Source organism: Podarcis bocagei (assembly GCF_964188305.1).
Source record: "Podarcis bocagei genome assembly, chromosome: 4".
Taxonomy (NCBI): domain Eukaryota; kingdom Metazoa; phylum Chordata; class Lepidosauria; order Squamata; family Lacertidae; genus Podarcis; species Podarcis bocagei.
In genome coordinates this window covers 41,135,024-41,148,688 of record NC_138128.1, presented here as the reverse complement: position 1 = coordinate 41,148,688, position 13,665 = coordinate 41,135,024, and the positions used below count along the sequence as shown (strand labels likewise).

Sequence of the window (13,665 nt, the reverse complement as noted above, 5' to 3'; positions counted from 1 at the left end):
GATTCTGTGCTCCACGGTGCCTTTTTGGTCTTGCTTGCTGTATTTCTTCAAGCAACTGCAACTGGTGATGGTTACTCTGGAGAATATATAAGCAATTTATTTTCTGCTAACAGCAGAAAAATGCTGCTATTGGACAAAGAAAGACAGCAATCTGCCTTTCTGCAACTATCAGATTGCAGTTTCCCTACCCTCCCAAAGGAAACCCTTTAGTCCTATTAATTGGTGATTCTAGTCAAAAGGTTTCTTGATGTACAGTGTGCATGCAGTATATGCAGTAACTGAGAAGGTAGTGTTTGAGCTAGTTTAAATACTTTAAGTGGGAATCTGTTCTAGCTTTTGATAAAAATTAGAACTTGTGCCTGTTAGCAGAATTACCCTGGGGCATTTAGTAATAATGAATGTCAACAGAAAGTCTCTTTGGTGTTAAGAAGTATAGGTTCTAATCCTGACTCCACCCACCTTTAGAAGTGCCCCAGTAGGTTTTCAGGACCCAAATTGTTATATTCTATTTTAGTATCCTATGAAACTACAAGCTGCCAGAGGCATATAGTCATAGGTATGGCACTCATAGGATGTCACTCCCTGTGCTTGCTTCCTAGCCTCATAACTGCTTTAGTCTTTTAAATTAAAAGCTGCTGTATTATTTTTAATTAAAAAGTCTTAAATTTAATAAGCTAAGCTCTTGGTTAAACAAGTTGTGAATTTACTTCTCTGCCCACCATACCCTGTTGCGGAACTTGAACAAGTGCTGAACTTGCCTAGTGGTTTGCCACTGCTGCTGTGATGATTGTTACAGAGGCTCCCTCCTGTTCACAGAGCTGTGATTCCCTCACAAACTCCCCCTAAATATATACCCTTTACCTTCTCCATCCAACTCCTACTATAGCCAATTGGGAAAGAGTGCCTAGATTCAAAGGGTAATGCAGCTTACATTCCCAGGTGACTCAGCTGAAGAAATGAACAATTAAATGTGTGAACTAGAAGTGATTAAAGGTCAGGTGAGTTATTTGGGAAGCACAGCATGGGCCACTTTTGTCTAAACCTTACAGTTTTCATTATTAAACCTTTTTTATGTTTTCCCCAGGGATTGTAACTTCATCATTTGCTTACCAGGGTAGTCATACCAAAAATTGTGACTGCCACAACAGTTTGTCATGGAACCAGAGATAAGGCTTATTTTTTTCCTTTGCTCCTCAGTTTCTAGTTCAAAGCTGGGAAAAGTGGTGGGGACTTGTTGACTTGGCGCTGTACCACTAAGGTGCTCAACAACACAGCAAACTCTCCTACCTAGCCTTCCCAACTATGGTGCTAGGGAACGGGTTATGGTTGCTGCACCTTTGTTGGGACCGTCCCCATCCACTCAAGCTCAGTTAGGAGGAAGCCAGAGACTCATTGGAAAATGGCAGCATACTTTCCATGGCAAGTGTGGTAATGAATGAAAATGTGGACCCTCATGTTTAGCTAAATCTGCTCTGAAAGCCTCCTTACTGCAGAATTTTCAAATTTAGTCTGTTTAGCTTTGGTCAGACTTAACAGCTAGAGCATAACTGAAGAGGATGTAACTTGAAATATTGTCTCCTCAGCTCTTAAAGTGCTCTTCTATTTGTTTTAATGACATCAGGAATTAGGTGTTTATGAAGTGGCCATGAATGCAAGAAAATATTTTTAGAGTTAATAAGGTTGGATTCTTCTGTAATGTCCCAATTAGTCTTGTATGCTCCTTACTGCCTGACCTCTTTCTGTGAGAGTAGTCTTAAACAGCTAAGCCGGTCTATTTTGCTGCCAAAACAATTGTGTGGCTTTTATAGCTTAAACCTCTATATTACAAGCCTTGTCTGTGAATAAAATATTTTTTTACTTTACACATCTTCCAAAAGTGACATGAAAGTTACAATACCCTATGTAGAAGGGTTTTTTTTAACAAGGGTTACACTACATGGGGGTGTAGCGAGGTGGGCTTATGCGTGCTCTGCTGATGTGCGCGGGAGTCAAGAACGTAAAAACTCAAGAAAGTGTTCAACTGGTAATCCATCATTAGAGAAACATATCTAACAATGAGAATAAATTGATCTACATGGGAAACATCAGGGGTTGAATCTAATGATAAACTAAAATAACCTGCCTGTTTGGTGTTGCTCAGTATTGCTTCTTGATCTGCATTAACCATCAATTGGATAATCACATATGGTTTTGGAGAAGTACAATGGCTGACCCAGAGCCTTTACCTCCTTACTGATTTATGTGAGCACACAGGAAGGGATCAATTTTGGCAATTAATTCAGGCAATCCAAGAAAGTTACCATTGTTTGCTGAACCAAATGCTTCATCAGCTCCCCTAAACGCAAAGCCACATTCTGCCAAAAGGGAAATCACTACAATAACTCACTGAAGTATGTGCCTCCAATAATCCTGCTCTGCTTTGATTTGCTCTTCGAGTTTTAATGTGAGCGTTTGACCACACTTTCTTGTTAAGTTCATTAGCATAGAGTTCATACGATATTTAGAGCTTCCTTGGGTGGGTTTGAACAAGATAAGCATGATGCCAGTCATCAAATCCAGTAGAAGCTAAAGCTGTAGTTGAGGTAGTTTGGTTAGAGAAAAGTTTGCACATAAAGCAGTAGACCTTTCATTTTTGTGGGATAATACACTAGCCATTCTCAAGGGTAGGCCATTTACTTTGGTGGAATAGAATAAATTATTCGAATTGGGCTTGGTTTTTGTATGTTCACTTTGAAGTGCTAAAAGGTCCATCCAGTGCTGACGTTCCAATGGACCTTTCTCAATCCAGAATGATATTTCCTTGTTATTTAGTGTGGTCCATTATTGTCTCTGAAATTACTATTAGCATGAACGGTTGGTATTTTTGTGTCTGTAATGCTAGGACTTTTGCTGAGATCATTTACTTTGTTTTCCCATTCTTTAAGACGGTAATGAGCTTGAACTGCTTCTTTCAGTGTAACTATCTCATGGCACGTTCCCTCAGTGCCTTGTGTTATTCCTTTGGCTGTAGGTCCTGTCACTTCATTGTCACTTTCTCCAGAAGTTTCTGTACTTGTAGTGGTACTTGAAGTTCTTGGGAAGCTGTGTTCTGTATGTGAACTGGTTGTTCTTCAGTCTGCTCAGACTGCTCATATAGTCTACCTGATTTTCTTCTGTTTGTAAAAATGAATGTTCTGTATATGAGGGATTCTGTAGGGCTGTTTCTGCATGCTGTACAAAGCCATATGTTGTGATTGGCTTTAAACGCTGGAGCATTTCCTTCTGTTCTGTTTTCGCTTTCATTTACTAGCACCACTTTTATATCGCTTACTCATTATTTTCACAAAAGTCAAATTTAAATATTGTGATTCACAATGATATAAAATAATCCTCCCTTGTTCTCAAAATGCACGCGGTAATGATACACAGTGATCTGAGGACTTGTATTACTTCATAACTGACTTTATCATTTGATTTTGAGTAGCTTTAAAGCCTCCATGAACTTTATTAAACAGTAAGTAGGCACCTGTGTAACTGTTATGCAGTCATAGACTGATAGATCATGTGTTCAATGTTGCTAAGCAACTGGGCCTAGGTAGTAAAATTTGCCTGTTTTTTTTTTTTTTTTTTTTTTTTAATGGCAAGAGGCCAAGTCCTCTCCATATTATGAGGCTTTGGGCTATAGCCCACTCAGATTGCATGTAAATCCGGCACTGTTTTCAACTACGGTTTAATATGATGTGTGAACCAGAACAAAGTCTCCTTTAGATAGCTCTCAATGCCAACATTTCTCATACTTGTCTTAGAAATTTTATACATTCCCAAGGTGTTACATATCGTACAGAAGCCATTTTGTAGCACTGCTCTCTGAAATCCAAATCGGCTATAGATCATTATTCTCTAAATAAACATTTTCAGATTCTCCTTTAATTTCACACTGCCAATCTTCATCTGCTTTTAACAAATGAACATTTCCCCCTCTCCCCTCCCTTCTATTTTAGTATGAAAGAGCTTTCTTAATTGAGGTACCAGTTACAGGCAAGAATTGTATTTCCTGAACCCTTTACTTAGGCATTCATGAGTGCTGTGGCATAGATTTATATTGCAGGTAAAATACCATTTTGTTTTTTGACTTTGGGTTAGGAACAGCTTGCAGCAATGATGGAGCATCCATAGCTCAGTGGTAGAGCACGTACTTCACATCGAGAGGGTCCTAGGTTCAGTACCTGGCAGCTCCAGTTAAAAGGCTCTCAAAGCAGGTGATGGGACAGACCTCTTCTGAAACTGTGGAGAGCTGCTGGCAGTCAGAGTAGGCAGTACTGTACTATGAGAATAAACAGTCTGACATGTTATAAGGTTTCCTAAATCTGTGCTAACATTTGATGTGTGAATGAATGCCTTGAAGGGCTTTCTCCAACCTACTGAAACAGCAAGTAACAAAATCCCTGGAATCTCTGTGGCCCTCCAGATGTTGGTGGACTAAAGCTTCTATCATCCTTGGCACCTGTTCTATAGGATAACATGTTGATAGACATTTAACCTGGGCCTTTTCACCATTTTCAGTTTTGTTACTTTTAGTTGTTGGTTACTGTTGTTTGGAGGTTCTTAAACCAATATTTGCTCTGGGCAGGATCTCATCACTTCTGTATAATCCTAATGTTGTCAGCTGTAAAATGAGATGGCTTTATTTTTTTACCGTGGATGAAGTTTGTGAAAGTTTTTATCGGAGAAAGAGAGGGAGATACAGTGGGAGTTATATACCAGGCATAGGGAGCAGCATGGTAGAAGGCAGAAGTGGGAGAATGTAGCCAAAGCAGTAGTAACCTGATGATTCCATGTTTCTACAATGCTATTAACAATAATGTTGATTTCGATTTCAGTAGGGGTTTTTTAAAGTGTTTTTTTTTTAAGTAAGAGAAAAATGTGGTTAAAGATGTATAAATATTCATCATGCCTTACCTGTCTATTATCCCAGTCAATTTCCACCCCATATTCCAAGCATTTTAATGTCATGAACACAGAACTGATCCAGTTGCCTGCTGCATCATCCACACTCCTTCCTGTTAGTAGTCATCCTGTGAGCTGAGAGCTTCACTTGCTTGACAACATGCATGTGGGACCAGCTTTACTAGCCCCTTAGTTTTGTTTAAAAAGTAGAGTTGGGGCCAAATATTTACTCAGTTATGCATTAATAATTTGTTTACTAATTTATTTTTAACTGGCATTTTCCTTCAGGGATTCTACAAATGAAACTACTGCACATTCAGATGCTGGTAGTGAACTGGAAGAAACTGAACTGAAGGGGAAAAGAAAACGCGGTCGTCCTGGCAGACCTCCAGTATGCCACTTATTTTTTCTTTGAATACCTGTTTTAAGACTGTTCTTGCATTTCATTTTCTTAATTTCCACATGAGGTTTTCTTTATACATTAATCTGTATGAAAGCTTGCCATGTAATTGGTAAAACAAGTAGTATTGGATGCTTTAGTGCAGCAGAAAGCCAGCTTGTAAGAGAAGTTAACCTTTCATATATTGTTTTGTGTCACATATATTATTTTAAGTATTCAAGCAGGTATGATATGCAAAATGTTTGAATTTTTTCCCCAAAATATAATGTTTGCAAAATATAATAAGACTGTTTTCTGAAAATTTCAAGAAAATATTTTGCTTTTGCTGGATGAATTGTTTACCAAGGTTGTTAAAAACAGGATGGCATACCAGCATCTTGCAAGTGGATTTCGGCTTATGCTTATGTTCCTCTCCTCCATTCTGCAGTCTCTTGCATGCCTCCAAAATCTGCTCTGGAGCAGGGGGCTGTCAGGCAGAAAGGGAATGCAGGAGGCTACGTGGAAAGGAGAGGCAGAAGAAATTGCATTTCACAAGTGGAAATCCGTTGCACAGTTAGTTGGGTATCATTGGATGTCACCTATAGGATAATTCATGTTGCTTAATTATTATAATAAACCTGTTATGGAAGATTTGGTTTCTCAGTTGTGCAGGAATGCTAGAAAATGGTTCTTAGTTAAAGGGTCTCTAGAGCACCATTAAATCAGCTATGCAGATAAACCTTTACTCTCATGAATCCTAGCCTGCTCCTGCTACTTTCAGTCTTTGCAACTCTTTTAGATTCTTATAAATTTCCTCATGTTTCATCACCCTCTCTCTTCTTCAACACCATTTCTTCCTGAGCTTTTTTCTGGCACATGGTGGCTTATTGCAAGCTTTGCATGCTCCTAAAAGCCAGATTTGTAGTAGTGTGATGTTGAATTCCACCATCTGTGTCTCCTATGTACATTTCAAGATTAAATACTCATTTCAGATTAACAAATTAGTGTGTATGGTAGTGTGCCTACCTTTGTAGTGTGGAAAATAGCATTTATTGGTGGAGCAGAGAAGCTTTAATTGATTGTCAGTGGAGAATGCAACCCCTTTAAAGACTGTTTGTGTCATGGAATAGCTGGTGTTTTTGAAATGCAGTTTGGGATTGGGACTTGTTTCTTGCACTAGAATCTTTAGAGGTTAAGTTACATTTTTTGGCATTGAATATTACAGTGTGTAATGTGCTGAGTTTTTAATATTGCAAGCAGCTACCTTTCTTTGAATTCTATATGCACTATAGGCACACACACACAAGTTACAGTTGCTCTCAGCATCCTGATACATGTGCGCCCAGTGTACATAATGACTTTTTTTTAAAGGCATGTACCTCCTTCAAACGTATATGCTGTGATTTCATTATTTGGTCTTTAAATTGTTTTCATTTGGGGTGGTTTAAATTGACACTAAAATTTCCATAGTAAGGCTTGTCAGCATGTGCCTTGATAAGAGTTAAGCAAATGTACTCAGTACTTGCTGGAATAGCAGTTAATACAGCAAAAGTTGAGTGCTTCTAAGTCCCAAAGGTCTCAGTGGGAGACCTTCAGCATGTGCTAAAGTCTAGTTTTGTTGTTTCTCCCCAGTTAGTTGTAATAATGTAGTCTGAAATATAAAAGTATTATTCAAAATGTCTACTCCTTGTCAAGGGAAAGAACAAAGTTTGCTTGTTAGCAGAAGGGAAAACAGATACTCCTTTCATTTGTATTGAAATTAGTAGCTGATCAGGAGTCAACTAAGTTTTACATGACCTAGAGTCTGCCATACGTCTGAACAGATGCAATTAGTGCAAGATCCTAACAGTCTCAAAGTATCTCTTGCAAAGAAATATCAGTATACAGTTCAACTTGAGACAACTGTTTTTCTATAATGGTGGTATTAAACTGGCTTAGAAGTATAAGTTTGTGTAAGAAAAAATCCAGGACTCTGGAAGACGACTCTCTTGTTTAGTTATCACTGGTAAAATATGACACCCAACGCTCTGAAGAAGCTTATTGTGCATGTTTTAAAGACTTTCCTAAAGAGCAGGCTTTGGTGGGCAGTTGGTTATAATTATTGGTTCAATCCATTTGCATTAGAATGTCTTGATGTTATCATTTTATTGTTTACACAATATTCCACATGGCGCAGGGAGAGTTCTGGTGCAATTAGTGCCAGTAATATATGTCATTTAAGAAATCAGCTCAGTGCTTAAATCTTACTTGACTTAAGAGACATGACGTGTGTGTTTCCAATTAAAATACACTCAGTGTTTAGTAATAAAAGTTGGAGATGATAAATAAAGTCATTTCAGTTGCTAGCACTCATGCATGCACTGTTAGCTTTCAGGAAACACTGATGTAATATAAAATAATGCAACTTCCCCCCTTTTGCAACACATGTATTATGCAACATGTATGTTCTTTTAGTGAATACAGGTGTTGTATTTGGCAAAGTGTGACAAAAATAGAAACAGAAAATCTGGTTACCACTGGAAATTCTCTGTCTCTACTGCCAGTAATGGTTAAACAAGGAAGGGAGAGATGCCATACAGACCTTTAGAAAGACTCTGAGGGCTTATTTGTTTCAGGAAGCTTATACATAATGTATATTTTTTGCTACATTGCTCTGTGAAATAGATTACTTTGGTAAATTGATTTTTATTTTCTGGGGTGGGTGGGTGTTACTGCTGACTAAATTTGTGTACATGTAGAAATTCTTTTGTATTAATACTTTTACTGTTGCATTTCCAAGTTTTTATTATGTAATCTGCCTTGAGAGAGCTTTGCTTGGAAAGACAGCCTATAAATATTCAAAAGAAATCAATAAAATGATACAGAAGTCCCACATTTTCAGATATGTGTTCCTGGCAAACATCCCATAAAGGCTTTTGCCAGATCGTCCCCTCCCAATTTCACCTTCTAATTTGGAGAGCCTCACCTCACCCTCCCAAACAAAAATGTGTATGAATGATCCAGAGACTAAAATGAGTAAAATGGGAGAATTTAATTCTCATGTGAAAGCATGTAACAAGGCAAGTGATACTGTATCAATACTTTGAATTATCATTTGCGTAACTGAAATCTTGAATATCTGGCCAGTGGTCAGCCTTTAAGCCTTTTGGGAGGAAACATCAGCTTAGTGATAGAGCATATCCTTTTCATTCAAAAGTTGCAAGTTCAATCCCTGGTGTCTCCAGTTAGAAATGAGATAGTAGGTGATTGGAAGAGCTTATTTGAACTTAAAAATCAGCTACAAAGGTAGCTCTCTTGGTTTATAAGGGAGGGGGAATCCAAAATCCGCTGGGTGATACCTTTATTAGGGCTAACCAAAATGCCGCAAAAGTGTGGAAAGCACTAAAAAAGAATATTAAAAAAGAACTTTTACTGATGATAAAAACTTATAAAATATCTAAAATTTTCTGTATGCCCAGACACCATTTATTCCTTATATTGAGCTCTGGTAGTGAAAGCAGGATCTGTGGTAAAGCCCAGACTTGAATTAAATTGGTAAGGAGAGGGAGACATATGTGAATTTCTTTGAAAATAGACACTATCTTTATTTTGTTGTTGAGGGAAAATGCATTTTGTGACCACTATTTCTCAGTAAACTTATTAAAATGAACTTAATAAACTTAATAAATTCTTACTATTCATTAGGCTAAGCCAGTGGTTTTCAACCAGTGTGCCATGGTGACACTGACCTCTGTCCCTCTTTCTTTCTTTCTTTCTTTCTTTCTTTCTTTCTTTCTTTCTTTCTTCCCTCCTCCTCTGATGCCCTCTTGCGTCTTTGCCTCCCAAAGGCTTGCACAGCTGTTTACTGCAGCAGCCCTGGCTATAAGCTCTGCATGTGAATGGTGCCTCTGGGAGGCATCTCCCTTTGGGGCAGGGGGGCGCAGCTCAGAAACCAGGGACGGCAGCGGCAGCAGCTGCCCAGAGGACTCCCAAGGAGAGGGGAGAGGAGAGGAGGCTGAGGGACCCCTCCACAAGGGAGGATGTCCAAAAAAGAGTGAGAGGCTGTGAGCTCTGCAGGCAAGGGGTGATATAGCTGGGCTCCTAAGCCCCATGGGTGCCACAGAAAGAATGTAGTTGGTTAAGGGATCCATGGACTCAAAAAGGTTGAAAACCTCTGAGCTAAGCCATAGTTCAGCAGTGTGGTGGGGAGCTGCCATGAGCTTCTAAGATCTTTCCCCCTTTCATCCTTCTGCATAGCTCAGAGGAAGAATTCTGCCAGGTTTAGTCTCTCTTTCAAAGAGGCTTGGCTTAGTGTTATGTATGAACTTAGAATCCTGGTTTATAATCCAAAATGGTGAGTTGCTAAACGTAAAGGAACTGGCAACACCTGGAGCTCTAGGATCTGATTTGTGACACCATTGTAGGAGATGGCAACATTTTGCTATGTTGCCTATAGAGCCAGAATGACACATGAAGGGCTTCAGTAGCTGATGTGTATTACTCATGTACACTGAGTGGAAACTAGCAATTCAACAACCAGCAGAGAAACAGCTTCTTCACACTGTGAGCTTTCAAATAGGAAAATATGCAACGCAAAATGCTTCTTTGAGCCTTTCAGAGGGAGGAAGCAAAGAAGTAATACATTTACTTATTTCACATGAAATGAATCTTTTGCAAGTTAGCTGGGAACAAATCTTTTGTATTATAAATCTTGTGCATACTGATAACAACAAGAAATTTCCTGAATAAATATTGGGGTGAAGATGGCGATGAGTAAGACTACTTGTCTTTGAACTCTGCAGCCTGTTCACGTTCTGGTTTGTTTTTATTTTGCATAGTCAGTTGATTCAGCAGTGTTAATTGCAGCATACAAGCAAGGAGCCCATCTGTTTTACTTTTACATGGGATTAAAAATCATGTATTTTAATTGGAGTGAATATTGTTTATTGTAAGGCTAGTTATGTATTATTAAATTTACAGTTTTTAGTCAGCTGGCTTAATTTGTTCTGAATTGTTGGTCTTGGAATGACAAGGCAGAACAAAGTTTGAGATTTTTGCAAGTGTTGTGAATGGATTGGAAGTAACAAGGCTTAAAGTGAAGAATAGCAAGCAGAATGAGTCGGGGGCCCAAAGAAATGGAGGCAGGGATATTGATGGAAGACAGAACTCACAATGTTAAAGCGGTCTGAGTTGGATATTTGTTACTCATGAGCTGGAGTAACTGAAAACAATGTATCCTAATGAAAAATGCTCAGTAACTTTGATAACCCTTCCTGTCCTTACTATATGCATGTGCTTTAAACTGCAGTTTAAACAAACACTCTTTTAATAGAACATAAGGAAGGAAATTATGTATTGAATATATGTAACTATCCTGCTGTCTTTTGTTATGCTGAAATGTAGTCTTTGCATACTTGATATATATACTTGCAATTGTAAGTGCTATCAGATACTTAGACCAAACACTCTACTGCCACCACTCTGTGAGAGGCTTTCATCAGATAAATAATATCCAAGGGAATATCCTTTTCTGGGTTTCAGTCAGCATGGAATTGGATTGGGTAAAAATACAAAAGGGAGGGAGAATAAAAATATTTCAAACTGAAACAAGAAAAAGTAATGTTCAAACTGAAAAGAAGCGTGACAAAAATAACTATGCCATTTATAACAAAGAATACATTTGGATCTTGGAATCTATGCTATACCCAGGGTATATAAGGAATGTCAGGAGCATATAAATGTTTGGAGACAAAAAACAATATCTGCTAATAGATTGTTTATGTATGCTGGCATGTTTGCACACAATATTGCTTTATGGCTTTAAGAAATGAGTGGTGAGTGGGTATATGGTATATATGAATATTGCAATAAAATGGTGGAGAAAAAAGCTTGTGTTTAGAGCAATATACAGTGGTACCTCCGGAATGGGTATATGGTATATATGAATATTGCAATAAAATAGTGGAGAAAAAAGCTTGTGTTTAGAGCAATATACAGTGGTACCTCCGGTTGCGGACGGGATCCATTCCGGAGCTCCGGTCAGATCCCAAGGTTTCCACAACCGGAGGGACCACTTCTGTGCATGTGCACGGTGCAGTAGAGCACTTCTGCGCATGTGTGCATGGCGAAACACTTATGGGTTTGCTGCTTTCACAATCCGAAGTCCACATTACCTGAGGATAGCGTAAGCTGAGGTGCTACTGTATATTCCACCTGAAAACCCCAATTTGTCCACAATCAGGTCATGGATGAGGAAGATCTTATTCATAGCCAACCTGGCATTCAAAATCAGCAGCTGCAGACCCAAGAGCTGGCTGATAGGACAGCCACAGTTCCCTAGGTTGGAGTGGGGGCTGGTATATGACACACAGTCACTAACTGCTTGTGCTGTGTGCCCCTTACTGGGGCTTTTTAAAAAGAATTTTTAAAAGAAATTTGTGAAAATTGACCACATCCACTTTTATACCTTAGGCTCACCTCTACACCTCAGCCACACAGCAGCTTTGACATGCAGCCCCCAGAGAGTTGACCCTAAAAAGGTTAGCCACCCCAATGTAGAGTCAGTATCAGACCTGCTAATCTGAATTGCTTTTCCACCCTGAAACTTGTGGATGAAGGGCGGTATACAAATTTAATAAGTAAATAATAAATTGAGTCAGTCTGTGAAAGGCAGTATAAATATAAGGTGTATTGCAAGGGTGTGAAACCCACTGCCTGCTTACATGATTAGGCCAACCAGGCCTCCCAGCCAAATCACACCTACCTACCGTTAAAAGCATGAAAGTGGCTTGGCAGGCATCTGATCAGCTGATCAATGGTGCTTGAAAAGTCCCAAGTGTTCCATGTTCCAGGCACCTGACTATTAGTTAATTGACAATGATTTGGAAGTGCTGCTCAGTGGGCTTTTGCAATATTCCTTTGGATACCACTTAGAACTTCCATACAGTGTTATATAAGTTTTTAAAATACATGAATGTTCTGTTTTTTAAAAGGAGTATTCTTTTTTCCTCTTCAAAGGAAACAGTTCGTATTCAACGCCCTTCCCCAGCACTTAGAATATAAACTGCTGTCTCTGTAGAAGGGGAAATAATTCCACTTCTAGGAGCATTTCTCACTCTGCAGAGACTTCTAAGGGCCTGTCCCTAACTGACAATGAGCTGAGTTAATGGGAGCCTCTTTGAAGGCATGTTGCCAAGGCTAATAAACTGCTTGGCATGTCTTCAAAGAAAGTTGTTCTAAACAACAATTAGCTAATCAGTTATGCTGACCTTCTTTGAGCTTTGACAGGTGTTAGTCACCTGACCAACATCAGGTGATCAACAGGTGTGTGATCCTGCCCATCTCCAGAAGTTGGCCTGTGGGAGATGGGAGTGGGTAAGGATCGAGCCTAACAGCTGGATCCAGTTCCTTACCCCTAGTTTATTGATAGGCAACCTACACAGTAGAGTTACAAGTTGTGCAGACCTTGCCTATATTTTAGCACCACTTGCCTTGCTCTTTAAAGTCAGCTGTTAGCCAATTATGATAGAAATAATGGGACAAAAAGTAGAATTTGTCTTTGATAAATTTGGGATTTCACAGATTGTGCTTGACTGGCTCAGGGCTGAAGTACACATGCATGTGCATCTCTTGATTTATGATAACTGCCAACTCTGAATGGACAGTAGATTATACAACCCAGTTTCATTGAAGATAATTGTTTTTGAGGAGGTGTAAAAGTTCTGCCTCATGTTATCTGTGGGTCCATTCACACATGCAAGGCATCACTTAATACATGGGCCACCAGTCTTTTTAGACCAGTGGACACATTTTGGTTTTTTAGAGAGTGCTGTGAATGCTAGTCATAAAATGACTGCTATGGGAGGCATGACATAAAATTAGAGGGAATACTGTCATAGTGGAGCTTTTCCTGTGATAGTATTTCCATACTGGGAAGACAAGCTGTTGAATTTCTGCCTGTTGTACAGCTACTAAAGGCACACAAACCATATTTCCCCCCAATGACAAGCCTCAGCCAAAGTCTAGGTTACCATCCTGTACCCACGTACCTGGGAGTAAGCCCCATTAAACACAAATAGATGTCTGAGTAGACATGTATCCTATTGTACTATAGGTTAATTATACAATGAATTATTAATAACTGCAAAGTCTTTAGCTACTGCAAACAAATCCACCACAAAAAAGATGCACCCTGTTGCTTCGGGCAAAAGTACAGTGGTACCTCGGGTTAAGTACTTAATTTGTTCTGGAGGTCTGTTCTTAACCTGAAACTGTTCTTAACCTGAAGCACCACTTTAGCTAATGGGGCTCCCTACTGTTGCCGCGCCGCCGGAGCACGATTTCTGTTCCCATCCTGAAGCAAAGTTCTTAACCCGAGGTAC

General features: G+C 39.2%; 1 protein-coding gene across 1 annotated transcript in view; it reads left to right on the top strand.

Annotated features, from left to right (window-relative positions):
* Positions 1-13,665, top strand: part of STAG1 (STAG1 cohesin complex component) — a 104,308-nt gene that overhangs the window by 40,381 nt on the left and 50,262 nt on the right. Inside the window, exon 3 of the mRNA XM_081192529.1 lies at positions 5,215-5,317. Within this exon, the coding sequence (XP_081048655.1) occupies positions 5,215-5,317 (103 nt within the window). The remainder of the gene's footprint in view (positions 1-5,214; positions 5,318-13,665) is intronic.